Here is a 27,577-nt window from a genome sequence, read left to right as displayed (position 1 = left end):
GAAGGGGGGGGTCACCTGGACCCCATAGGATAGCACAGGCGTTACCACTGGAGACGTCCCCGGTGACGGTGAAACGAAAAACTCTTACCGTTCACGCCGCTAACGTGATTGTGGCGCACAGAAAAGCCTTTCGGCGCCAAAATGCGATATTTTGTGGGTGACGCTTTTGTCTGCGTCAGAGTTCTGTTCATTGAAGAGGACGTCAAATCTGGAGCTAAAGCTCCGCTGGTGAGACGTTAAGCTAGCGTGACCTGACTGACCTCTGGCAGCAGCTGTTTCAGTCGTAGTCCCGCCCACTTTTTATCTGTGGTTAAAAACAACCAGGAAGCAGCGGATTCTGTTCTGATCTGCCTCAAAGTCAGCTGTTCTAAGCCCCACCCCCAGCATTTCAAAACTTTATTGATTTCCACTGAACAGGTCGAGCAGTTCAGATTCAAAAGAGCCTTTTTCATGATTTCAAAATAAAATACCACAAACTCTTAACGATCGGGTCGACAGACAGAACCCGAGGTTCTGGCTCGTGAGTCTAGGAGATGCTTCAGGTCTGGAACTTTCTCCTGGAACCGAATCGAGTCCAGGTTCTCAGACGAGCCTCAGTGCCGTCCTGCAGTTCTGCCAGCAGGTGGCGTCTCTGCCGGAGCCGCAGGGAAGCCTGGATGTGGGTTTGATTCCCCACAGCAGAGCGGCAGCAGTCACAGGTTCATGGTTATAAACACAGAATGAAGGCGTGTGGCGCCTGCAGAGGCGGTGCGCCGCGGTGGAGCGGCCGTGTTTCCTGTCCGGCTCTGAACGCAGCACAAATATCCTCTTCCAGCGTTTCCTCGGGTCGTGACGGAGGAAACCGGAGCCTCATTTGTTTAAACCGCTCAGTGGAACACCTCTTTGTTCCACGCTGACATTCCTCGTAAATCTTCCGACCCTTTCACACGCCGCTCTCCAGGAACCAGGCGAGGTCTGGTGGAGGTCACCGCTCCGAGGAAGAGGAGGAGGAGGAAGGTCTGCAGAACCGCCAACAACAGGACTCTCTTCCTTCCAGCTGGAAGTCTGTTTCTGCTGAACGTCTGTCAGGTCTTTCCACAGACCTGATCCTGGTCTGTACGGGTCGCCTGGTCCAGATCCGGTCCTGGACAGCTGAGGGATCCTCAGAGACCCGAAACCTTCATCAGACACCAAACCTTCAGTCCACAGCGCCCTCTGCTGGACGTTTGTGGCATTGCTCTGAGCGGACCAGAGGAGGTGAAGATCTGACCGACTCCTTCCAGATCCACTCCTCCTCCTCCTCCTGAGAGGAGAACCCTGATCCAGAGTCACAGTTCAGACCTGCAACCTTCACCAGAACAGCGCCCCACCCCCCGCCCCCTCAGAAGGGGTTGATCCGCAGTCCGGTTCCGAGGGGGGAGAAGGGGTTGACCTTGGCCCACATCAGAGCGTCGTTCAAGGAGATGGCAGATTTGTTGTCCTCCAGCAGGAAGACGGGACCCTGAGGAGAAACATTGGGACCGGGTCAGAACACGGTGGCGGGTCAGAACACAAGCAGCGGGTCAGAACCAGCAACACCCACCTGGATCCTCTGTCCGGTGAAGCAGGACAGCTGAAGGTCCGAGTGGCTTGGCAGGTTGGATCCTGTCACGTAGTCGGCGCCGCTCAGAACCACAGCACCTGAGAGGAGAACGAGTCTGAGTTACGGCCCCCCATGACCCCCCCCCATGAGCCCCCCCATGAGCCCCCCCCCCATGAGCCCCCATCACTAAGCAGGCTGACATAAATGTTCATAAAGAAGCTGCTTCTGTCTCTGAGGAGCATCAGTCTGACCTTCATCCTCAGTCTGACCTTCATCATCAGTCTGACCTTCATCCTCAGTCTGACCTTCATCATAAGTCTGACCTTCATCATCAGTCTGACCTTCATCATCACCCTGACCTTCATCATCAGTCTGACCTTCATCCTCAGTCTGACCTTCATCCTCAGTCTGACCTTCATCATCAGTCTGACCTTCATCCTCAGTCTGACCTTCATCATCAGTCTGACCTTCATCATCAGTCTGACCTTCATCATCAGTCTGACCTTCATCATCACCCTGACCTTCATCATCAGTCTGACCTTCATCCTCAGTCTGACCTTCATCCTCAGTCTGACCTTCATCCTCAGTCTGACCTTCATCATCAGTCTGACCTTCATCCTCAGTCTGACCTTCATCCTCAGTCTGACCTTCATCCTCAGTCTGACCTTCATCATCAGTCTGACCTTCATCATCAGTCTGACCTTCATCATCAGTCTGACCTTCATCCTCAGTCTGACCTTCATCATCAGTCTGACCTTCATCATCAGTCTGACCTTCATCATCAGCCTGACCTTCATCATCAGTCTGACCTTCATCATCAGTCTGACCTTCATCATCAGTCTGACCTTCATCATCACCCTGACCTTCATCATCAGTCTGACCTTCATCCTCAGTCTGACCTTCATCATCAGTCTGACCTTCATCCTCAGTCTGACCTTCATCCTCAGTCTGACCTTCATCCTCAGTCTGACCTTCATCATCAGTCTGACCTTCATCATCAGTCTGACCTTCATCATCAGCCTGACCTTCATCATCAGTCTGACCTTCATCATCAGTCTGACCTTCATCCTCAGTCTGACCTTCATCCTCAGTCTGACCTTCATCCTCAGTCTGACCTTCATCATCAGTCTGACCTTCATCATCAGTCTGACCTTCATCATCAGCCTGACCTTCATCATCAGTCTGACCTTCATCATCAGTCTGACCTTCATCCTCAGTCTGACCTTCATCATCAGTCTGACCTTCATCATCAGTCTGACCTTCATCATCAGTCTGACCTTCATCCTCAGTCTGACCTTCATCATCAGTCTGACCTTCATCATCAGTCTGACCTTCATCATCAGCCTGACCTTCATCATCAGTCTGACCTTCATCATCAGTCTGACCTTCATCATCACCCTGACCTTCATCATCAGTCTGACCTTCATCATCAGTCTGACCTTCATCATCAGTCTGACCTTCATCCTCAGTCTGACCTTCATCCTCAGTCTGACCTTCATCCTCAGTCTGACCTTCATCCTCAGTCTGACCTTCATCCTCAGTCTGACCTTCATCATCAGTCTGACCTTCATCATCAGTCTGACCTTCATCATCAGTCTGACCTTCATCCTCAGTCTGACCTTCATCCTCAGTCTGACCTTCATCCTCAGTCTGACCTTCATCATCAGTCTGACCTTCATCATCAGTCTGACCTTCATCATCAGTCTGATCTTCATCATCAGTCTGACCTTCATCATCAGTCTGACCTTCATCATCACCCTGACCTTCATCATCAGTCTGACCTTCATCATCAGTCTGACCTTCATCCTCAGTCTGACCTTCATCCTCAGTCTGACCTTCATCATCAGTCTGACCTTCATCATCAGTCTGACCTTCATCATCAGTCTGACCTTCATCATCAGTCTGACCTTCATCACAAAGGTCATTAAAGCTGCAACAAACGCGACGCTCCAGATGACCTTCATGGATCATCTGATTCTGTTATCGTCCCTCGGTGGTTCTCCCCGTTTGATCCTTCTATCCATACGGACCATGGAGAACACTGAAGAACGTTCTACAGGGACGTTCTACAGAATTTCTAGGGAACGTTCAGATTACCGTGAGGCTCCCAATGATGGTGCCGCACAAACGCTTACCGGGTTCTGTCGGCTGGATTCTCCTCTGCAGGCAGCTGAACTCTTCCCTCTGATGTTCAGTCGGAGGTCTGCAAAACAGACAGTTGAGTGTGTATGCTGCAGACGCTGCAGATGCAGACGCAGATGCTGCAGACGCTGCAGATGCAGACGCAGATGCTGCAGACGCTGCAGATGCAGATGCTGCAGACGCTGCAGATGCAGACGCAGATGCTGCAGACGCTGCAGATGCTGCAGACGCTGCAGATGCAGAAACAGATGCTGTAGACGAAGCAGTCGCCTCAGATCTGTTTTTAAAAGTATCAAATCAAATGTTAAAATAATGAATAGAGCTTATAAATCCTCCTACGAGTTCATGTAGAACGAAGCTTTAAAATCACATTTCTAGTTTTAAGTGATGCTAAATCAGCTGCTGAAATAATAAAGTAGCAGAAAAAAAACAAAAGACTATAAAATAGAAACTATGGGATGTAAAAACTAAATGAAATGCTGAATAAGTTTGTGTTTTCAAATCTCTTCTGAAAAAGTTTCAGTGACTCCATCCTGAAAGAAACAGCAGAATATCGTCTGCGTAACAAAGAACATCTCAGTCTCTAAACCCAGAGGTTCTCTGGTATACGGTACCAGTACCGCCGTATACGGTACCGGTACCGTATACGGCGGTACCGGTACCGTATACGATAAATGGATGACGGTGCTTCATTTCAGACGCATCAATCACTTGTTTACTATTCAGTTCTAGCCAATCATTTTACCTTTCCAGCTTTTGTGGGCGGGCTCATATAAGAGTGAGTGTGGCTGTGGGGGTGGGCGGAGCCTCAGCCCCAAGTTTGGCTGTACTTTACAATGACAGACTAATTCAACAACCTGATTGGTCAGAGTAATCGGTCTGAAAAAATATGGTGGTGTGACGTACACGCCGTTGTTCTGTGCACAGGCCCTCCAGGCGTCCAGCTCCACGGACAGCTGCTCGATCTTCAGAGGAACGCTGACCTCCCTCCTCTTCATCAGCTGACTGAGAAAGGCAGAGATTTGGGGTCAAAGGTGAAGCAGCTGATCAGCACCAAGCAGAACTCGGGGACGGTTCTGAGTCAGATGAGGAAGCAGGTATGGCCTCCACACCTGGTGTACTCGTACAGAGCAGGAACGATGCTGGTGTAGTTCCTCCTGATGGCCAGCAGGGCTCCGATGTAACCACACAGGATCAGCAGCTCACTGCGAGCTCTGCAACACAACAGACACACAACGCTGACAACCAAGAGCTGCTCTGAAGAGCTCAGAAACATCTGCTCTGATTCTGCCCCAGGAAAGAAAACCTCCCAAATAAACATCTCTGGGACTCCAGGAGGAGAAAAGCGGGAAATGTTTGTACTCGGTCATCTTGGTCATGATCAGGCGCTCCGTCCGGATGTAGCTCAGCAGGTCCAGGATTGGATGGACGACGTCCACCGTCCAATCAGGTCCAACCAGCTGCTCTGTGGAACAAACGGGGTTTTCCATGAGCTCCGCCCTCTGTTTGGGTTCAGGTGTGTCAGAAAACCCCCACCTGAGCGTCATCATGTACCTTTAACGTGAGCGACCCCGATCTGCAGAGCACGCTCGGGTTCGGAGCTCAGCAGGTGGAGCTCCAGCGCAGAAAACAAATCTCCGTCCCTCAGAGCGTCTTCCGCCAAACTCCCACAATCCTCCGGGGCAGGAAGCCCACACTTCAAGCACAAACGGCGAGCGTTAGGAGCAGCAGAAGCTCTGTGATGATGTGAGCGTGCAGACGCCCACCTTCTGGTGGAGCTGCTGGATCTCTGCAGGACTTCCGGGGATGAAGGCGCACAGCTTGACCAGGAGGGCGTGGTTGTCGGGGATCATCTGCAGCAGGTCAGCGGACAGCGTCCTGAGCAAAGGACGGAACAGCGGCTTGAACCTCTGCCGGCCCCAGAACAAACAGTCTAATGTTGGAGAACGATTGGGTGTGGTACCTCAGGGGCCCAGCAGGGGGCAGCAGAGAAATGCTGGGAGGTTGTATTGGAACAATATCTGTGTCTCCATCCACTATAAAACTGCGTTAATTGGATTTTCAATAATTAATTTGCCTAATGGGAACACGAGAATTTAGAGAAAGTCGTGTTCATCCTAACCCTATATATTTGCACTTGGATGCCGGTTTTTGAGGCATTATTTACAAAACTGCAATGGAAAGACTCTTCCAATTAAACGAGTCGCATGACCAACAACCGGATGGCGATGCGCTTCCCGGTAGGCACTGGCGGTCTTGGGCGCTGCACAGCGGCGCCACCAGCGGTGCCACAGCGTCACACGGCTCATCAGAAGTTGAGCGTGTCGTGTGGGATTGTTGGATCCTCTGGAAAACCACCAACCGCCATCTCATCTGTAGCCCCTCCCACATGTGCGGAGCTCGCCGCTCCACGGTCTGTAGACGACGCCGACGTCTCCTTTGATAGGTGAGGATCACGGGCCCACCACGGGGGGGGGGGGGTCCTGAGCCCACTGCGCAGCCGGCTGACGCATGACTGCGCAGTCTCATGGATGGTCTGACAGCATCAGTGAGGAGTCTGCTTACAGAACGGAGGAGGAGCAGCTAGCAGTGGGGTGTACATCCCATAACCTACAGATCAACGTGGACTAAACCGAAGAAATGGTGATGGGCTTCAACCCCCACCACACTGCTGCAGTGGAGAAGGTCCACCGGTAGAGTTACTCTGCGACTCCTAAAAGGCCGTCCAGCGCTGCCTTACGTTCCCGTTGCTTAGCAACATTGTTCCATATTTAAAGTAAAGTATCCGGTTTTACATGAGCCGCGTTTCTTCAGCAGGTTTGAATTTTTGTTGATGTTTTTAGATTGATGGATAACCTCGAGCTTCTTCCGATCACTGGACAAGTTTCTTCGTTAACCGTTTACCATGTCGGGGGGGTCATGTACTTCCTGGCCAGCAGTTCCAGGCAGTAAGCTGTGCTCTGATTGGCTGCCTCTCCGAGGGCGACGCCCACGCTCGCGGCCAGCTCCAGCTCGTTCCCCCGGATCAGGCTGGACATGGCCAACTGGAACGGATCCCACATTTACCAACAGCCTCCGGGTGAACACGTGCACGCTCAGACGGCGCACGGCGGTACCTTCACGTTATCCACGGCCAGGTGGCAGCAGGCGGCCAGAACGGAGCACCCGTCCTGGAAGTACCACTCCGCCAGCTCCGTGCAGACGTCATGGAGGAGGCTGACGGCAGAAGAACACAGAACGTCAGAGAGACCCGGTCGGAGGGATCCGGGATCAGGCGGATCTCTGCCGAGGAGCAGAACTGGACACAGGATCCTCGATCAGACCTTCACTGATCAATCAGACCTTTACTGATCGATTAGACCTTCACTGATCGATTAAACCTTCACTGATCAATCAGACCTTTACTGATCGATTAGACCTTTACTGATCGATCAGACCTTCACTGATCATCTGATCGATCAGACCTTCTTGATCGATCAGACCTTCACTGATCATCTGATCGATCAGACCTTCTTGATCGATCAGACCTTCACTGATCGATCAGACCTTCTTGATCGATCAGACCTTCACTGATCGATTAAACCTTCACTGATCGATTAAACCTTCACTGATCGATTAAACCTTCACTGATCAATCAGACCTTCACTGATCAATCAGACCTTCACTGATCAATCAGACCTTCACTGATCGATTAAACCTTCACTGATCAATCAGACCTTCACTGATCAATCAGACCTTCACTGATCGATTAGACCTTCACTGATCGATTAAACCTTCACTGATCAATCAGACCTTCACTGATCAATCAGACCTTCACTGATCGATCAGACCTTCACTGATCATCTGATCGATCAGACCTTCTTGATCGATCAGACCTTCACTGATCATCTGATCGATCAGACCTTCTTGATCGATCAGACCTTCACTGATCGATTAAACCTTCACTGATCGATTAAACCTTCACTGATCGATTAAACCTTCACTGATCAATCAGACCTTCACTGATCAATCAGACCTTCACTGATCAATCAGACCTTCACTGATCGATTAAACCTTCACTGATCAATCAGACCTTCACTGATCGATCAGACCTTCACTGATCGATTAAACCTTCACTGATCGATTAGACCTTCAATGATCGATCAGACCTTCACTGATCATCTGATCGATCAGACCTTCTTGATCGATCGGTTGCTGCGTCTCACCTGTGGAACTGTTGTCTCTTGTCCGCGTCGTTGCTGGTGTTGTTGACGGCGGACGTTTGCGGCGCCCGGATGTTTCCCTCGCAGGCTCCCTGAACGCAGCGGATATTGATCAAAGTCTTCAGCGCTGGTCATCGGGCCCCTGTGGCCCCGCCCCCATACCTGTGCGATCAGGAGGGCCTCCAGCAGCTGTCCTCGGCGCGTGAAGAACGTCACCAACTTTTGCACGTCTCCGGTAGCGATGCAGAACGGGATGGCGTCGTCGTTGTCCTCGTCCATCAGCTGGTCGGCTCGTCTGCAGACGGCGGGAAAACGTTCAGGATCCGATCAGGAGAAAATCCAAAGGTGTGATGATGGGAGGCTGACGGCAGCTTCACCTCTGCATGAGCTTCTTCCAGTACTTCATGGAGACGCCAGGCGCCACAGATAGCGCCTTCTCCCACTGAAACACACACAGCCATCAGGCTCCGCCCTCTCTCCATGGACTTAGAGTCAGCGCTGGTTTCAGAGGGTCACTGAAGGCATCACGGACCTGTCCCAGCTCCACCATCAGCTCGCAGTACCTCTGGATCTGCCCCAGCCTCAGGTGGATGTCCGCCGCCTCCTTCAGGCGCTCCTCTTTGCTGGGAGCTCCGATTCCTCCTCCAAACTTGGACATCTTGACGATGGTCAGCTCCTGAGCCTCCGACTGAGACGGGGGGAGGACGGATGGAAACCGCGTCAGCGCTCACTTCACGGACAGACAAACCGCTTGGGGCTCTAATCTGTCAGAAAACTAACACACTTTCAAAATAAGAGCACAACTTCCTCCAGAATAAAGCTCAGGCCTCAGATTCAACACCATTATTAAAAATGTCTGTAAAGGATCGGAGAGCATTTCCCATGAGGCCTTTCTGTCCCCCCAGACACGCCCCTGGATCACGTGTTCACGGTTTTTCATCCTTTTCACCCAAACAATGTTAAAATAAACGTGTCACTAGATGATGTTTGGACTGACCAGTCTAATAGAAAACACAAGAATAACTGCTCTGTTGATCCGATTGACGTGTGAGGGGCGGGGCGTGCAGCAGTGCATCGTGGGTGTGTGGCTGGCTGACCGTCTTAAACTTCAGCAGGTGCTTCATGTGCATCACTCCTTTGCTGTAGCTGGGCGGCAGCAGCGAGTCGTCCTGACCGTTGTTGACGAACACCAAGTCCCACAGGTTGGTGCTGCCCCCTGGAGGCTGAAACACATTTACGCGCTCAGCTTCGCTCGCCATGCTCAACCTTCACGCCTCAAAGGGGGGGCGTGCAAGTCTTCCTCCTTCATCCTCACGCCGTTCCGGCGCCAAACCCAAATGCAACAACTCCCGACAGAAAGATGAAAAACTATACATAAATAAAACCAAGACTGTGAAAAGATGAACCAACAAACACTTTCAGGTTGTTGTATTTGGGTTTCTGAACTGCTGGACACAATCTGGCAGCAAAATCTGCTGGACTAAAATATGAAAATCAGCAAAGCAGCAGTTTAGCAGACGGTGGTTGTTCTGTTTGGGTTCAGAGTTCAATATTATTTACGGCAGAAATCCTCTTTAATGCTTCTAGAGCTTCACAACCGTCACGTCTGCAGGGAGTCGACATGAAGCCAGAAAGGACTCCAGCTGGAGACATCCTCTAGGTTCCACAAAGGTCAGGGAGGAACCTTCCTCCAGGTTCCTCCCTGACCTTTGTGGAACCTCTGTGCAGTTTTCAGGCTTTGAGAAAGCAGCTCCAGAACAGGTCAAATACCGAGAAGCACTCGGAGAACCAGCGCAGCTTCTTGTCCCTGACGTCCCCGCTCAGCTTGTCCAGCTCCTGCTTCACGTCTCTGGAGACTTTCCCGCACAGCAGCGGCGGCGCGCCGGGAACCATGGCGATGTCTGCAGAGACGGAGCCGGCGTGGTTATTCCGGCCGCCGCAGCCGGGAGCTGCAGGTCCAGAACCTCACCTGTGTTCCCGATGACCTTCTCCCACGGCTGCTCCGTGAGAACGTTGAGCAGAAGGGGCGAGATGAGCGGCGTGAGCGACCACAGCCGCACCGTGCTGTCCCTGCTGCAGCTCGCCATGGTGAACGGCCGGCTCTGGTGGCACGTCAGACCTTCACAGGTGAGAGCAGAGGGTGAACACCTGAGCTGCAGCTGCTTCACCTCAGTTCCTGAGGTTCCAGAGCGCCCCCCCCCTTACCTTCACTTCACTACAGTCAAGTGTCGAGTGTCAGCGTGAAGCTGCTTTTTTCCACGCCACAACCCACCGCTGTTAGGATCGTTTGAGGAGCGTCTGTCACTTCCTGTCATTGAGCACAGCTCGGGTGCTAAAGGGTTCACTCATTTAACGCCAAAAAAACTCAGCTGTGCGTGTTCAAAAGGGTTTTCGGAAACTAAAATGGTTTACAATCTCAACCCTGATTGGTTTGAACCGAGTTCTAGGGGAACCCTTTGGTCCAAACAGGAGGTCCGTCTGATCGGGTGTTAAAACTTTGTTTGTCCCCAAACCCCTGAAGGACCGCCCCCTCTGCCGTGTCTCACCGTAAACGTCCGCTCCGTGGTCGTACGCCGTATCCAGACACGTCCCGTCTCTGGTGTCCCAGACTCTGATGGTGTAATCCCAGGATCCTTCAAACAGACAAACTGTCTCTTAAGTCCGGCAGACCCAGAATCCCAAAATTTAACATAAAAGAAATAGATCAAAGTCAAAGGGCTGAAGTCATTGAGTGGTAACTATTGCCCTTCGTGTTGAGCTTTGAGTGGAAAGGCTCTTTGGTCTGGAGGGTTTTGAACCCAGAATCCTCCGTTCTTGTGGCACATGGATGACCACTGAGCTGCTCAAAGAAGGGATGGATTGGTTCTCGTTTTTCTTTTTTGTGCAGCTCCTCAAACTTGTTGAGGGGCTTATTTCCATCCACAGAAGTTTCCACTCAGAACCCGTTGGACCCCCTGAACCTGAGGTCAACTCTACCTTTGAGGCAGAACCTTCAGAGGTGTTTACCGGAAATGAGCAGGTACGGAACCTCGGTGTTCCACATGAGGCCCCGGACCGGAGCCGTGTGACCGCTCAGCACGTTGATGCAGGCGTCCTGCGTGTAATCCCAGATCCGGACGGTGCTGCAAAGGAACAGAGCGGTCCTCACCGTCTCCTCTACCACCATCTAAGCAGCATTCTGGATCTGTGGGACTCACCCGTCGTCTGATCCGGAGCACAGGATGCCCTCTCTGAGGGGAGACCAGCGCACGTGGAAAACCTTTGCCAAGTGTCCCGTGAAGACCTTCAGAGGCTGGTCTGAGCTGGTGGCCAGGTAGTACACTCGCACGTTCTTATCCTCGCAGCCCGTGGCGATCATGTCCCTGAAGACGAGTGAAAGTTCAGAACCAACCGGTGTCTCGTGAAGATCCAGTTCAACTACAAGAAGTCCTCTTTCTAAGTTTAGAACAAGGAACCCCTGAAACCCCAGCCTGTAACCCTTTGAAACAAGGACCGCAGACTGAGAACGGAAACAGAGATCGCAGACATTGGACGCAGACAGAGAAGTTGCAGACAGTAATTGTAGACTGAGACTGCAGACAGAGGTCGCAGGCGGAAGTCGCAGACTTTTTTATGTTCCTTTTTTACCTTGGACCGTTTTTGGGACTTAACGTACTTAAAATAATTTCAGTAGAACTGTCTGAGTTGTGAATGCTTTGTCAGTCAGTGTTGATCAAACTTGATCAGGGGCCTCATTTAGAAACGTTGCGTACACACAAAAGAAGGCGTACGCCACTCTCTACGCAATAATTGAGATTTATAAAAAGCAAACTTGAGGGGAAAATGTGCGGTCCTTCATTCAAGCTCTGACCCAGGCGTACGCACAAAAACGGGTGAAATGAGAAACGGCGACACCGTCGGCAGATAGAAGAAACACGTGAAAGACGGACAGACAGATGCATTAATTGTCCACTGGGGAAAGTTGTTTTCATAGTAAAACATTTCTTCATAAGCTATGGAATTATGGTATTCATGCATTTGCCTTTAGTTTGTTTTATTTTTGATAAAACAATGTATGGCGTATGTCTCAACCATTCAGAAAGCAACAAGAAATTACTGTAATTTCCGGACTACAAGCCGCTACTTTTTCCTGCGCTTACAGCCCTGCGGCTTATTCAGTGACGCGGCTAATTTATGGATTTAATTAGCGGCCGCCATGTACGTACTTTCGATCGAACTCAGTGAATAGTTTGTATTCTCTATCTAACACCAAGCACAAGACATTTATATTCAACACACCTCTAAGCAGCCAAACAGCATGGACCTCACTTCAGGTCTTAGACACTTCAGTCATGGTTCAACAAAATGAAACACGCATGCCCGGCCGCATCCCAGAATCCTTTGGGGCCATTAGACCCAACGTGCACCAGATCGCCGTTACAATATGATGAAGCTTTCAAGTTAAAAGCAATCGTTAAAAGCAGCGTGAAAAAGTCCACCGTCACCAACGGGTTTGGAAAAGCCGGTTTGCTGCGTGACGGAGAGAACAGCGCATGGAGTGAATTTACACTCCATTTACGGTTTCTAAGGAAACTTTGCTTTGAAAAACTCACAGCCTCCATGTGAGCTGGAGACATCTTCTCCTGCTGATTGAGCTGCGGGGCCGATGGCAGTCTGAAGGCTCCCACACGTAACAACGCACCCGCCCCTCATACACAAAACGTACAGTATTAAGTCCGATTGCTTTGCACAGAAACGATTTGCTCCGTTCACCGGCGCAATGGGGACGAAGTTTTCCTCCTTGAAGCCGCCCAGGCCAGAGGTGTCGGAGTAGATAGGAAGGGGAGACAAGGAGCGCGCGGGGCGGGAGCGGAGCGCAGAGGCTTCTGAATTCAGACGTACGCGCCGCGCTGAGGCGCGCGCTTTTCAGTCGCCGCTGCTGTATTTTACCGGTGTGTTTTTTAACCAGCCCTGTTACTCCCATAACGCTGCTGCGACACAAGCGGAAGGAGAGCTGTACCCGTTCACCCCTCCATGCACTGCTGCTGCTCATTCTTAAACACGTACAACAGAATGGCGAGCCGGGCATTGGCCCCGCCTTTAGCCCCTAAGACTCATGGGAAATGTGGAATCGCGGATGTAAATTTCCTCATTATACCTGAGGGATGTAATGTTGATTATATGGTTACTGTTTGTAATTTTATGTATGATACCTAGATTGTCAATAAGTAAAAAAAAAATGAAATAAAAACACCATAACTGAGGAACTTGTGAACAGAATAGAGGTCCATGTTGTTTGACAGATGTCGATACATTCAAATACATGAGCCTGAGGCAAAGCTGGAACCACCCACAATGTGCTAAAGAATTGCTCTCACTCTGGGATTCAGGACGTGATCTGTCAGGATGACAATATCGCCAAACACAAGTGCGGCTTGTACTCTGACGCGGCTTGTGTATGTAGAAAACTAATTAAACACATGAAAATGGATGGGTGCGCTTTGTAGTCCGGAATTTACGCTACATTTGCGCTGAACAGTTTCCCATTTCCACGTGGATTATTACCGACATCTGTAGCTTGTCAGATTTAATTAAATGGAGGGAAATAAAATGCCCCATCACAATGCGTAATGACGCACAATGGCTGATCTTGCGCTCTTAGAAGATGTGGCAAATGGAAGAATTCGGAGTGAACGCATCTTTAGACAGCAAGGAGACTTGCTGGCAAACGAGGACGAGTGGCTTATGAGCCGGTTCCCACTTCCTCCAGCCGTCCTGTTGGAGCTTTTGGGGGGGTGTCACCCGGTGCATCTGCCGTATCGTTGTTCCCCTGCACCTCAGTCACCACTCGTCTTTAAAGGCATTCCCCAATAATTGCCGCCAGTCTCTCATCAAGGGGTCAGCTCCGGTGCCCCCCCACCCCCCACCCGTGGCAGACACACTCTGGCGATGCAGCGCCAGAGGTTTTTTTAGCCTCGACTTTGATGTCCGACCATTTCTTTTTCATTTCGGCCACGGTCCGAGGTTGTGAGGCTACAGCATTAACGGCGTCTGCCGCCGTCTGCCACTCACGTGCCTTTTTGGCATTAGTAATGCCCACACTGTGCCCTCCAAACAACATTATTCTCCTCTTTTCCACCTCGTCAACGATAACTTTTACTTCACATTGAGTGAAGTTACGTTTTTTTGATTTCCTCTCTGTGTTTGTGCCATGATTTAGCAAGCCATGAATATTCATTTGTGGGCGTTTCACGGACTATTTATGGGCAACTATGGGCGTGTCATGAAGCCGCAAAAGCTGCGCTGCATTTAGAATTGGTTGTGATTTATTAAGGGAAAGATGCGTAGGATGTGCGTGCGCACGGTTTTATAAATCCAAATATTTCTGTGCGTACGCACGTCCTCTGTTTCATCCGTACGCCACTTCTGACGCAAATCCTACGCAAAGTTTTAGAAATGAGGCCCCTGAAGATGTTCCTTTGTGTTCTGCGTCTGCTGCCCACCACCTGAACCAGGTGAAATGGACTGAGGCAGATGGAAAAGGAGCAGGACCCCTGCCTCTAAGAACTGGACACTCGCTCTAGTAAGTGTCCAAACGGCCTGAATCTGACTAGAACTGGGCCTCCTGGGCAGTAACTGGTGCTGTTTTGATGATCCGGGTCTTACTTGTTGTTCTGGCTCCAGTCGCAGCCGAACACGGCAGCCGGGTGTTTGTACTTGTGCAGGATCTTCCCATCGATGGTCCGGATGATGCTGCATCACAAGGTCAAACTGTCAGTGGCTCTCCACGAAGGCGGAACCGTCCAGAACCTCAGCGGGCCAGACTGACCAGAACCCGTCTCCACTGCAGGTGGCAATCCTCTTGGAGTCCTTGTGGCTCCAGGAGATGCAGAAGATCCCGTTCTTCCCGTGCTGCAGGAACACACAGGATTGAACTCTACCGCTTTCACAGGACCGCAGACACTAAGGTCAATCGTTCTTTGAAGAAACCTCGTTGAAGCGCGTGATGATCTTCCCTTTACGGACGTCCCAGATGAACGCTCCGTTCCGAGACGTTGCTCCGGCGATGCAGTTTAGGTCTCCTAGGAAACAAACAAACGGACGATGGCGGGATGGAGCTCAGCAAACAGCAGCTGTGATGATGGTTCTCTTCCTTTCATCTCAGTTTAAAGACTTTCCTTGATTGAAATGATAGGAAACCGTCATCCTTTGGTTAAACTCAAACCGTGCCAAATGCATCTAAAAACTGTTGAATATGAAAAAGTTCACACATGTACCACAAATGTCCCATAAAATCCTGGAACATAACCAGGATGCATGTAACACATTTTACCAAATCAGCTTCCAGCCTCTTTCTGTAAACGTTTTGAATTAAACCTGGACTCTCACATGGTGTTTTTAGCACCGTTTCAAACGGCGCTGTGCAGCAGCGGCCCGTTAACATTGCAATGGTGTTTCCATACCTGGAGCCCAGGACAGCGAGTAGACAACGCCCTCGTTGCCGGGGGAGGTGTTGACCGCCGTCAGCGTGTTTGTGTCCCAGATTTTGATGGTTCCATCAAAGCTGGCGGTGGCCAGCAGGTTGGGGTCGTCAGGCTTGAACTTGCAGTCGAATATGGTTTCCACATGACCCTGACAAGAAGGGAGGAGTCAGACATGAAGATGCAGGGGGGGCGCTCCTGAGCGCGTGCAGAGTACCAGGTCTCGTAGGAAGTCCCATTTCTTGGCGCCCATGTCATAAAGCCCCACCCCCCCGTCCATGAAACAGCAGACGGCGTGGCCGGGGGGCAGAGAAAAAGAGCGGTTCTGAGACAGGGTTGGGGGGGGCACGGCCTCGCTGGTGGAGCTGGTGTGCTGGCTCTTACTGGGAGAACTGGAGCTCTGAGCTGCAGACACAGAGGGCGGGGCTTCAGCCCACAGCTGGGTAACGTTGACACATGATGACAAGAAGCCGCATCTAAACTTTAAACATAAATGAATGTTTACGAAACCAACAGAAAATTTACGTCATTTCTATCTAATCTAAAGGCAACAGCCTTCAAACAGACCTGAACCTTTTGAAATCTGTCCTCCTAACATCATAGCAGCAAAGAACCAAACCTGATGTTCTCCCAGCAGGTCTGCTTGATCCATGGAATTCTGAGACTCCTACCTTTTTTGGTGAGCGGGGAGTGAAGAACGTGCAGGGCGTGGAACCCGGTCTTCTTCAGCTTGAAGCTGTCTAGCGGTGTGGAGCGAGACACGTTCCAAACTCTCAGCACGCCGACCTGTGAGTCTGACACACCGCAAACACGTCACGCGTCCGAACCCTTCCCGTTGGGAAGACAAGTCCTTACCTCCGGTGATAAACATGCCGGGCGCCGAAGGAACCCAGGCCAGACACTGAACCGAGGCTGCAGCCGAGGGAAAGCAGAAGGACGTAATGCAGGTCAGCGCCTCGCTGTCCACCAGACGGATGCCGTTATGGACATTAGACACTAAGAGGGAGACAGGTGAGATTCAGGGAGAACGTCAACCTGAAGAACTAATGACTGCCTGAAGAACTAATGTCTACCTGACTGAAGAACTAATGTCTACCTGACTGAAGAACTAATGTCTGCCTGACTGAAGAACTAATGTCTACCTGACTGAAGAACTAATGTCTACCTGACTGAAGAACTAATGTCTGCCTGACTAAAGAACTAATGTCTGTCTGACTGAGAAACTAATGTCTACCTGACTGAAGAACTAATGTCTACCTGACTGAAGAACTAATGTCTACCTGACTGAAGAACTAATGTCTGCCTGACTGAAGAACTAATGTCTGCCTGACTGAAGAACTAATGTCTGTCTGACTAAAGAACTAATGTCTGCCTGACTAAAGAACTAATGTCTGTCTGACTGAGAAACTAATGTCTGCCTGACTGAAGAACTAATGTCTACCTGACTGAAGAACTAATGTCTGCCTGACTGAAGAACTAATGTCTACCTGACTGAAGAACTAATGTCTACCTGACTGAAGAACTAATGTCTGCCTGACTAAAGAACTAATGTCTGTCTGACTGAGAAACTAATGTCTACCTGACTGAAGAACTAATGTCTACCTGACTGAAGAACTAATGTCTACCTGACTGAAGAACTAATGTCTGCCTGACTGAAGAACTAATGTCTACCTGACTGAAGAACTAATGTCTACCTGACTGAAGAACTAATGTCTACCTGACTGAAGAACTAATGTCTGCCTGACTGAAGAACTAATGTCTACCTGACTGAAGAACTAATGTCTACCTGACTGAAGAACTAATGTCTGCCTGACTAAAGAACTAATGTCTGTCTGACTGAGAAACTAATGTCTGCCTGACTGAAGAACTAATGTCTGCCTGACTGAAGAACTAATGTCTGCCTGACTGAAGAACTAATGTCTACCTGACTGAAGAACTAATGTCTGCCTGACTAAAGAACTAATGTCTACCTGACTGAAGAACTAATGTCTGCCTGACTGAAGAACTAATGTCTACCTGACTTAAGAACTAATGTCTACCTGACTGAAGAACTAATGTCTGCCTGACTAAAGAACTAATGTCTACCTGACTGAAGAACTAATGTCTACCTGACTGAAGAACTAATGTCTGCCTGACTAAAGGGCAATGTGTGTGAACATGTGTGTGTGAACATGAATAGAGTGTGATAGTAAAGCACAAACGAAGTTCGTAAAGTATTTAAAGATCCTGTTTGGTAAAAAACGATAAGAGGATCTGTGAGTTATACACGTGTCAGAAGATTTTTTTAAACAGATGAAAAACAAGTTATTTTTTGTAAACCAGAATTATCTAAACCTTCAGGTATTTCTGTCTTTCTTTAAAGTAACAACGTTCACTTAAATAAGAAAACAGACGTTTGTATTCAGATGTTTCCTGATGTCTTCTAAGCTCTTTTTATGGCTGTTGTAGAGCAGATCATTAAACAAATTGATTCATTCCAAGTTGTCTCCCTGAAATGACCTTTGACCCACAGTCTGACCTAGTAAGTAGTCAGATGACAGAAGGTCCCACTCCAGAGCGCTGACCGGGTCCTCCTCGTCTGTCCCTTCCAAGGACTCGGGCCGCAGCACGTGCTTCTGGCTTTTGCTGCCTGAACAGAAAGCAGAGGTCAGAGGCGGTGACCTCTGTGACCGACGCCCGTCAACCCTGTTCCCAACCTGGCTGGAAAACCGACAAACTTCCGTCCGTGTGTCCGAACACCAGCTTGCCCTTCTTGGTTGGGTGCCACCGGAACAGACAGATGTCGGACAGAAAGGAGTGCGCCTCTTTATGCACGGTGACCCCCGGGTCAGGGTCCCTGTAGGCCCAGACGTACAGAGGACCTCGCTGGGAGACGAAGGCCACCCCATCCGTAGAGTTCCAGCACCAACTGACAGACACGGGAATGCCTGAGGAAGACGAGGCAGAAAACATCTCAAGAGTGTGTCTCAGGGTTTCAATGAAACTTCAAACTGAAGGATCACTCACGGGGGGCGGGGCCCCAGGCCGGTCTGCTCACCTTTAGTGTTGTCCAGTCTTGCCACGGCCTTCTTTTCTGCCACATTCCAGACGATGAGCAGGTTATCGGCAGACGCCGACGCGAACAAGTCCAGGTTGTCGGGACACCAGCTGATGGCTGTGATGGTCTTCTTGTGCTCAGACATGATGGACCTCAGCTTGAACTGGTTGTACTGCTGGTCCAGCTGACGGGGGGGGCACACAGACGTTCTACGTTTTATAGTTTGTTCTTCAGGTTCTTCTGTGATTGTAGTTCTCCTGCTTTCAAACATTTCTACATTTTCTGATTCACATCATTCTGTTCTGTCAGGACAGTTCATCTGATCAATTTAGCCTTGATAAACTATTATTCATGAATTACTGAGCCACTGATGCCATTTTCTGCTCTGATTATACAGTTTTTGAGCGATGTGGTTGGACTTAGGTTTTCCTCCTCCTAAGGATTTCTAAGCAATCACAGAGAAACTGTTGGATGGATGGATGATGGATGGATGGAGAATGGATGGATGGATGGAGAATGGATGGAGGTGTAGGAGTCTCTTGGGTAGGGGATTAATGAAGAACATTCTGTGATTTAACCTTCTTCTGCTCTTTGATGGTCGTTCTTTTAGGGTCACAGCTTGACGTCTGGCTGATGTCTTGCCAACCATCAAACGCTCTTCCTGCTACGTTTTCACGATAAATATCTAGATCAGTGTTTTTCTACCTTCAACCTCATTGTGCGCCGAGATGCTGTCACTTTAACCCAATGCATCATGGGAGATGTAGTGATGTCAGACAGACTCTCTTCTATGAGCTTCATGGTTTTGTTCTCTTGTTCCACGGTCTGACACCGGATTCTGTGGAAAGCTACACCGCTAAAGACGAGCTTTAGCTGGTATTTCTGTTGGACCTGAGAGACTTTATGAGCAGAATTAAGAACAAGGAAGTGAAGACTTTAACCACTTCTGATTGGTCAGACTGATGACATGTGATTAAGCCTCCAAGAATGATTGGTGGAGACAGTCAAAGGGGCGGGACTTTCCAGAAAATGGCTTTAGTTGCAGTTAAATCGCGGTACCGTCATTCTTATCAAAATGTCTTTAATAGTATCAAATAAACAGAAAGAAAAAAGTATTTTCTGATCTTTCATATTCTAACTACTCAGTGTTTTATCAGGGCCTGTTTGGATGAACAGAGAGCTGATATCCTGGAGATGGAAAATGTTTTTAGATCAGTTAATGGGTCATTTCCCACGGCACACCTGGCCACTGGTTGAAAAACACTGATCTAGAAGACCTCGACCAGATATATTTGCTTTGTCAGCGTCTGTGGATCCGTTAGCGTGTTCAGACAAAGACGGCAGAACACGTGTGGGCATTTTTTGAGGACAAAAGAACCTGAACATGAGCTTTTCATCCATTATCTTCATTATTTTTAATAGGATGTTTTTCCTTTAGTTGTCAAACTACAGCAGGAATGACAGATTAAGCTGTATAGCAAAGCACGGTGGTGGAGGGTTGATGAGATGGGCTCTTTCTGCTGTCACTAACTGAACCATGAAGTCTTGGGAATCCATCCTTTCTGGATTTTAGAGTCACACAAACATGCTGTTGTTGATTAAAGATTATTCAAATTCTGCATATCATGGAGGGGGGGGGGGGGGTAGCCCCCCCAGCACCAACCCTTGTGTGTGGGGAGGGGTGGGGTTACCTGGTAGATGTAAATGGCCAGAGTGGCGCAGTAGGCAAAGCGGTCTCCACTCGCTGCGCACACGTCTTTGTTCCAGGGCTGACAGCCGGCCGCCAGCAGCCCCACCTGCTTCACTTTGGCCATCCTCACCTGTGACACACACACACACACAGGTGAGCCTGCCTCTGCTACACACCTGACAGCGTCCAGTTCCTGATTTCCTTCCTGGATCACACAGACGGGTAAGAGGATTAAGAGGAGGATTGAAATAATCTCTGCTGTGATTGGTCAGAACAGCTGCTTATCTGTGGTTACCGTGACGACCATCTGATAACTGTCTGCTGTTCATCACTTCTAAGGTTGAAAATGTGTCTCGAGTTCTGTCAGCTCTTGAAAAAACCCGAGAATTTAAAAACCCTAAACCTTTCACATGTATCATAATTGCAGCTCATTTCAAAATATGGAGAATATCTGCTATTTTTGAGGTGGATGGACATTTTTGTAAGTTTTTATTAAAGTGACATCAGTTCAATTCTGTCTTAAATGTTGCATCAGGTGTGTTTTTAAATACTCCACCAGATTAAGAATGACTAACAACGTTAGAGTTCAAAGGTCAAAGTCATTAAAGGGTTCAGTAATGTTCCTCTGAAAATAAACAATCAGTTAGCATGCTAATGCTAGCATCTGTTAGAGCTCCGCCGCTTGGTTTACGGTGGAGGGGTTTCTGACGGCCTGAGCCTCCTGCTGCCTCCATCGAAGCGCCTGCTGCTGCACCTGCTGCTGTTCCTGCTGCTGCTGTTCCTGCTGCTGCTGCACCTGTTGTTCCTGCTGCTGCTGTTCCTGCTGCTGCTGTTCCTGCTGCTGCACCTGCTGCTGTTGCTACTGTTCCTGCTGCAGCTGCTGCTCCTGCTGCAGCTGCTGCTGCACCTGTTGTTCCTGCTACTGTTCCTGCTGCACCTGCTGCTGTTCCTGCTGCTGTTGCTACTGTTCCTGCTGCAGCTGCTGCTGCACCTGTTGTTCCTGCTGCTGCTGTTCCCGTTGCTGCTGTTGCTGCAGCACCTGCTGCTGTTCCTGCTGCTGCTGTTCTTCTGCTGCACCTGCTTCTGCATCCGCTCACAGTTAGCAGTTTAAAGGACACATTTCCATGTAAATCGGCGGATTTGCACCTGACTGGACCGACTGGCGCTAACGGCTCCTCTGGTGTTTGAAGGTCGGCTTTGAAGCAGGATTCTCGCCGTCTGAGTGGCGTCTTCCCGCCGCCTCTTTAGAGATAATCGCTGCCACGCCTCTGTTTCAGATGCAGTGTCCTCCTGAAACCGCCATCATGACAGGAAGAGCCGCTTAGCGGGAAAGTGTCCAGTCAGAGGAGCAGCAGCTGGGTTCTGGTTCTGTCTGAAGAACAGCTGAGAGGATCTGGGTTCTGGTTCTGTTGGAGGTTTATTGTAAGCATGGATTACCAACAGAAAGGCTGAAGGGGTGTAGTGGTCAGCACCCTCACTTCACAGAGAGAAGGTTCTGGTTCAAATCCCAGCTCATGTTCTCCAGCTTCCTCCAACAGTCCAGAAACCCGGTTCAGTGGTGACCTTAAATAACCTCTTAGGAAGGAACGGGTCTCTGTGATGGGGATGGGGGGGGGGGGTCCCCTGTGACCTGCACCTTCAAAATGGGAAACACCTCTGCACTGTAACCTCCCTCACATCAGCTGTCAGCCCGGGTCACCGGCAGTTTCTCCCGGTTTTACTGTGTTAACCGGGAATTTTCCGGTTTACGCCGCACGCGCTGCTGGTGCGAACACAGACGCTGAGTCTCATATGTAAATGAGCGCGCGGCCAGCAGACCTCTCCCCCGCGCGCATCAGGAGCACGCGGAAGGTTTCAACAGGTTTCCGCCGCGCGCACATGAATCCGAGGCACTGCGCGATCACCCCCCCCCCCCCTTCTTATCGGCGGGCTAACGTTACCCGCGAGGTCCTCGTGCGTGTCGTTTACCTTCTCACCGTCTGCGTTCGCAGGCTCGTGCGCGCTGGACAGCTCCGAGGTGCTGAAACGGCTCGTGCTGACCGTCGTCCGCGCGGGCCAGACTGCAGAGACGGCTGTGATTGGTCCACAGAACCGCCTTTCGTGTTCCGCGTTGGCGGTGCGGGCCGTCAGTCAAATGACGTCATCGGAACCAGAACCTTTAGGTGCGTTTGACCGCCGACATTAAAACCAGATCCAGAACTTCAGAACGAGAAAACTCCAGACAAGGAGCGGGCTTGGTTCTTCCAGATGATTTTTTTATTTTTATTTATTTCTACATGTTCTACATAGTCATTAATATGTGGAAATAAACATGATAAAACAGTAAATAGAATGAAATGAGATCAATTAGAGTAGAACAGAGACAAAGAACATGATGAAGTCATTATGGTTCTAATGTTCAACGATCATCTGTTTGTTAAATGACAGTCAGCCGTCACCTGCAGCAGCAGAAACCAGTTTAATGTCCGTTAAAACCTGTCCGTTTGTGATTCACTCAACTTTCTAAACCGTATCACCAAAGTATCGTCTCATCTGCTTTAACTCACGTATGACCCGTCATACCGTCCCATTCCTGACCCCCAGAGTTCAGTACGATGTCCTCCACCTCCTGCAGCTTCAACTCCTCTGGGAATGATGTCCACAAGGTTGAGGAGCGTTTCCAGGAGTCTCTGACCTTTCCTCCAAAAGGTCATTGGTGAGGTCACACCAATGGTGAGGTGGTGGAGAAGGCCTGGCTGTCAGTCTCTGCTCTAATTCCTCCTAAAGGCGTTCTATGGGGTTCAGGACTCTGTCCTCCATGTCTTCATGGACCTCTCTTTGGTCACTGCTGCTCAGTCATGGTGGAAGAGGAAGGAGCCGCTCCAAACTGTTCCCTCAAGGTTGGGACCATGGAATTGTCCAGAATGTCTTGGTGTCCTGAAGCATTCAGAGTTCCTTTCACTGGAACTAAGGGACCAAACCCAAAAAAACAAGCCCACACCATGATTCCTCCTCCACCAAATTTAGCACCTGCCGTCCCAAATGTACCGTTGTCTCTGGAGCCTCTGACTGCAGAAAGTCGGTGACCTCTTTGACCTTCAGTGTCCTCTGACCCCTCTCCATCAGGTTACGTGGTCGACCACTGAGCCGCTGTTGCTCCCAAACTCTTCCATGTTGTTCTGATGGATTTCATCGGTGGATCTGCTGCACAGGTGGTGTCCTGTGACGTTTCCACGCTGGAACTCTCTGAGCTCTGTCACTAATGTTTGTTCAACAGTCTGCATGTCTGAGTGATGATTTCATGACACCTGTGGTCAGGCCAGGTGAGGGGGACACCTGATTCTGATCATCTGGATGGGGGGGCAAATCCGTTTGGAAATTTAGTGTAACCATCAGTTCCTTTGATGTTTAGTCATGTGGTTATTTTTCGTGATTTGGTTTCCAGTTCTGGTCCATTAGAATTGTTTTTTCTGCCGAAGGCTCCATTCTTCGTGTTAAATGTTCATTTATGGAAACAGAACTTTTTCTCTGCTTGGGTCTCACTCTTGCAAAGACGGTTGGTTTTGTTCTGCCCGTCTTTCTTTTTGGTGATGTGACATCCGGCTCACTTTGAAATGGGACGTTCCTGCTCTGCAAACGTTTACCTCCGGCTGTTGAAGCGTCGGGTTCTTCTTGTGTGACGGAGAAGGGAGCTTTTTTTTTTTCTGTTACTCTTTACATTATTGCCGTTCTTCAAATCCGCTTGTATTTCACATAAATGTAACTGTACCTGTGGATATAACGTCAGTTAGCAGCAGGACGATCTCACAGTAAAAAGAATGGAACCATCAATGTGCATGGATGGAGCACAGAGGCAGGGGAACCAAATACCTGCCGCGCTGCAATAAAGGAGGTATGCCAGAAAGTTCTACGCTACGTTCTTCACTCCCATCTCTCCTTTTCTCTGATGAAGAACTCGCCTTCCTCCTCTTCCTCTATCATGAACGGTAGTTTAGTTTCGATGCAGATCAGCAGCACCAGTTCTGATAAAGTTCTGTTTTCAATTGTCATGACTGGTTTGGGTTCACCTTCCTGACCATTGACTGTGTATGAGAGCTGGACTGAGTGGCCCCGCCCCCCGGCGTTCCAAACAGGAAGTGGCTCCAAGAAGCCAAAATCCCAGAGATGTGTCTAGAGAAACAAACAGCTGTTCCTCATTCCTATTGGTCAGAAGAACCGTTCTGGGTCTGAGACCTTAGAACTTCTTCTTGATAATCCTTTTTTTTTTCTTATGTTTTTTTTTTGTAGTTCTGAACTGATCAAATGTCTCAAAGTAGGTGGAGTCTGCTGGCCCCACAGCCAAAACGCTATCAAGTGCAAGGGGTGTGGCGTTCCGGTTGTTGACTAACCAATCTCTGCTTCCCAACGAGGCGGCGGCCGTATTGTGAAAACATGGCGACTGAATTGATTTCATTTGGAGCTGGAAGGAAATGTTTTTTTTATGGGTGGTGTCACTCAGTCCAGTTAGCTACATGTTCTGTTGGTTTTTGTTCTGATCCACTGACAGCATTTCATCCAAACGTTCTGGAAGAGGAGCCACAAACCCAAAGAGCTCAGACCTCTGGGATGGTTCCACCGTTGGCGTCGGCCCACGACAGAAGAGCCGCCACGCAGCCGGAGCAAACCGGGCTTTGAAAGGTCCGGTTTCAGGTGTTCTGCGTGGAGGTTTGGAGAAGTGTGGACACTCCTGTCTGAGACCCCGGCTTCACGCTCATCCAGAAACATCTTTGTTCTTTGGACGGGTTCTCCTAACCACCATGTCGCCTCGACGGAGGACCAGGACCCGTCTGACATCAGCCGCGAGGGTCCAACCTGGATTCTGACACTTCCTGCTGATGGACATGAACCAGACCGGCCCACGAAAAGTTCTGTTTGAAATTCTGATCTGTGAGTCAGTGAAGGTTCTCCTTCATTCTGGTGAGGTTATGAAAGTGAGTCGTCTGGACTTCAGACCCCCGTCCTCGACACACTTCCTGTCTCACCCAGTTTGGTTTGAAGTCCGGAAGGTTCTGCAGAACTACCATAACCACTTTTCATCTGGGATCTGTGGAGTATTGCAGAAGAACCGGTACCACGGGTGACTTTCATTTAACTCATGATTTCAGTGAGAATGGAAGCAGCCGGTGAAGTTCAGGAGGAACCTGCAGGACGGACCTCTGACCGGACCCGGCCGGTCCGGTCAGAGGTCCGTCCTGCAGGTTCCACCTCTAGGCTCCTGAACAAAGACTCCAGACTAAACTGTCAATATAAAAAACTTTTATTACAAAAAGAAAATTCGTTCTACACGTGTCATCGTCCACATTAAAAATGGCCGCCAACGGCTGGAATTCACACTACAGAGACTCCTGGTGGTAAAATGACAGAAAGAAAGAGCACCGCTCCAACAGAAAACCGCAGTGCTTCCAGAAAACAGTAAAGAAAAAAAACATCCTGCCGCGCACGGAGCTCCAGTCCATATGATCACCGCCTCAACAGCAACAAGCATCAGATGTAACAAACCCGGTTCAGCAGAAACTTAACAGCGACTAACAGGACAAAAGCTAAATCCCTGAATGGAAGGAGGGGGTGGGGGTGGGGGGGGCGCTGAGCAGGCCACACAAAATCAAACTGAAGCCAAACAAACGTCACTTCCTTTACGCGCTTTACTCGTCGTCGTCTTCGTCGTCATCTTCTTCGTCGTCCTCGTCTTCCTCATCGTCGTCGTCGTCATCATCGTGGACGGGCACGGCCTTCTTGGCGGCGGGCCGGCCGGGGCCGCTCTTCTTGCCGGCGTCGCTCTTCCCGGAGCCCCCCTTGGCTCTGTAGGCGGCGACGTCCTGCAGAGAAGAGCGGCGTCAGCGTGCTGCCCGTGTGCGGTCGCGGCGCCCGGGCGGAGCCGGCTTACCTTCTCGTACTTCTCCTTCAGCTTGGCCGCCTTGGCCTCGTACGGCGCCTTGTCTTTGGCGCTTTGCGTCGCCCACAGCTCGCCCAGCTTCTTGGCGATGTCGCCGATGGAGATGCCCGGGTTATCCTCCTTGATCTTGGGACGGTGGTCCGAGCAGAAGACGAAGAAAGCAGATCTGCGGAGCAAAGACGCCAGTTACCACCAGCATGACCCTAAACCGTCTGGAAAAAGCCCCGTCAGCACTTACGGGGGCCTCTTGGGGGCGTTGGGGTCCTTCTTCTTCTTGACCTTCTTGGCACCTTTAGGTGGGACGTAGGTCTTCATCTCCCGGTCATATCTGGCCTTGTCAGTTTTGGCCAGCTCGTCGAACTTCACCTTCTCCTTGGAGGACATTGTCTAAGTAAAAGAAATAACAAGTTACACAACAGTGACTCCAGAGGACAGCTGCTCCAAAACGGAGAATTTGTTTAAAACCCTCAAAAAGGAGGAAAAGGTATGCGGGGCCGACCTTCCATCTCTCGGAACACTTCTTGGAGAACTCCGCAAAGTTCACGCTGGTTCCCGGATGCTTCTTCTTGTGCTCCTCGCGGCACGTCGCCACAAAGTAGGCGTAAGCGGATGTTTTTCCTCGCGGCTTGTTTGGGTCTTTAGTCATGGCTTCGATTTGTCTGGAAAACAACAACGAGGTCACTAGAATGGCGGTGGAAATGCAAGTCACGTCTGAACGGTTTTCGTTTCCCGCAGAAATAAACAGATCATGTCCGCTTGTTTAGCGTGAGGCGGCAAGCGCGCGCCGCTTCCAAGCTATAATCGGCTTTCTGCCTCACTAAACAAAAAGACGCGACTCCATTTTGTATCTTCCCGCCTAAACGCAACTGCGTCCAGAACTTCCCCAACTCCGCGCCGCTCGGCGCAAAACCCGCACATAAGCGCTGGCCGACCTCAAACGGGCTTTTTCCGCCACCGAACGAGCCTCCGAGGCCGGCGGGAGCTTCATTCAAACTTTAGTCGCGGAGCCTCCGTCGCCCCGCCGCCCGCCTGCAGCCAAATGGCGTTTCAACTGCATGTTGCGCACTAACTGGGCCGCATTTTTAAAGACCTAGACCAGTTAAAACAGCTTCAAACTGTGTTTTTCTTTATCAAATATGTTCAATATGGCGATTTATCCCCCCTATCACGTTAATATAAACGGGGCTGTGATTTGTAGAGAATTAACCTCAGAATTATACCCGAAAATGCGCTTCGTTCGATTAAACAGCACAGAAATATACACACCATCAAAGCAAACGAGACCGGTTTAGCTAGCGGACTTTTAAAAATAAATTCCGTTGTAAAACAGAAACATTGGCTCGGTACCTGCTCTCCAAACGACCAGCTTGAAACGGGTGAAGGAGGAAGGACGCGCAACTGTTTTGTCAGCGACTGCGAGGCTCAACTAACTTGACTAAAACTGGTTCCCAAGCTCCTCCTTGCTCTCAGCGGATTGGCTGACGCTGAGCATTTAAATTCGAACTCAGGAACAGAAACGGATACCCGTCTGCGATTGGTTGTTCATTAAGCTCTCCAGACACGATGGTTGTGTG

The 27,577-nt window shown here is 49.9% G+C and overlaps 2 protein-coding genes across 8 annotated transcripts; both read right to left on the bottom strand.

The window, feature by feature from the left end:
* Positions 1–335: 335 nt before the first annotated feature.
* On the bottom strand, positions 336–22,196 carry wdr17 (WD repeat domain 17). 5 transcript variants are annotated; one of them, XM_023953831.2, is made up of 33 exons: positions 22,061–22,156; positions 21,239–21,382; positions 20,094–20,222; positions 18,403–18,586; positions 18,062–18,292; positions 17,884–17,994; positions 16,221–16,361; positions 16,037–16,159; positions 15,583–15,770; positions 15,348–15,516; positions 14,875–14,966; positions 14,714–14,796; positions 14,551–14,637; positions 11,103–11,267; positions 10,912–11,027; positions 10,452–10,538; positions 9,875–10,024; positions 9,676–9,806; positions 9,003–9,128; positions 8,438–8,593; positions 8,283–8,347; positions 8,068–8,200; positions 7,909–7,997; positions 6,820–6,919; positions 6,608–6,747; positions 5,470–5,581; positions 5,258–5,399; positions 5,066–5,168; positions 4,816–4,917; positions 4,610–4,708; positions 3,697–3,764; positions 1,562–1,659; positions 336–1,480 (listed from the first exon to the last, which is right to left on the bottom strand). In XM_023953831.2, the coding sequence occupies exons 3-33, from the start codon at positions 20,214–20,216 to the stop codon at positions 1,361–1,363; spliced, it is 3,834 nt and encodes a 1,277-aa protein (XP_023809599.1). In that variant the 5' UTR covers positions 20,217–20,222; positions 21,239–21,382; positions 22,061–22,156; the 3' UTR covers positions 336–1,360. The 5 variants fall into 5 exon arrangements, 4 of the variants coding, with proteins under 4 accessions (XP_023809599.1, XP_023809600.1, XP_023809598.1 ...); XM_023953832.2 differs by lacking the exon at positions 21,239–21,382 and having other exon boundaries at positions 22,069–22,196; XM_023953830.2 differs by lacking the exon at positions 21,239–21,382 and having other exon boundaries at positions 22,061–22,187.
* A 3,153-nt stretch (positions 22,197–25,349) lies between these two features.
* hmgb2a (high mobility group box 2a) lies at positions 25,350–27,576 on the bottom strand. Of its 3 annotated transcripts, none has more exons than XM_020700139.3 (5): positions 27,351–27,576; positions 26,503–26,662; positions 26,242–26,390; positions 25,995–26,169; positions 25,350–25,926 (listed from the first exon to the last, which is right to left on the bottom strand). In XM_020700139.3, the coding sequence occupies exons 2-5, from the start codon at positions 26,647–26,649 to the stop codon at positions 25,753–25,755; spliced, it is 645 nt and encodes a 214-aa protein (XP_020555798.1). In that variant the 5' UTR covers positions 26,650–26,662; positions 27,351–27,576; the 3' UTR covers positions 25,350–25,752. The 3 variants fall into 3 exon arrangements, with proteins under 3 accessions (XP_020555798.1, XP_020555799.1, XP_020555797.1); XM_020700140.2 differs by having other exon boundaries at positions 27,270–27,376; XM_020700138.3 differs by lacking the exon at positions 27,351–27,576 and adding an exon at positions 26,936–27,049.
* Between the last annotated feature and the right edge of the window lies 1 nt (position 27,577).

Source organism: Oryzias latipes, chromosome 1 (genome assembly GCF_053564925.1).
Source record: "Oryzias latipes strain Hd-rR chromosome 1, Olatipes_Hd-rR_3.1".
NCBI lineage: Eukaryota > Metazoa > Chordata > Actinopteri > Beloniformes > Adrianichthyidae > Oryzias > Oryzias latipes.
The sequence above is the reverse complement of the archived record's forward strand: the minus strand, read 5'-3'. Positions and strand labels throughout refer to the sequence as shown.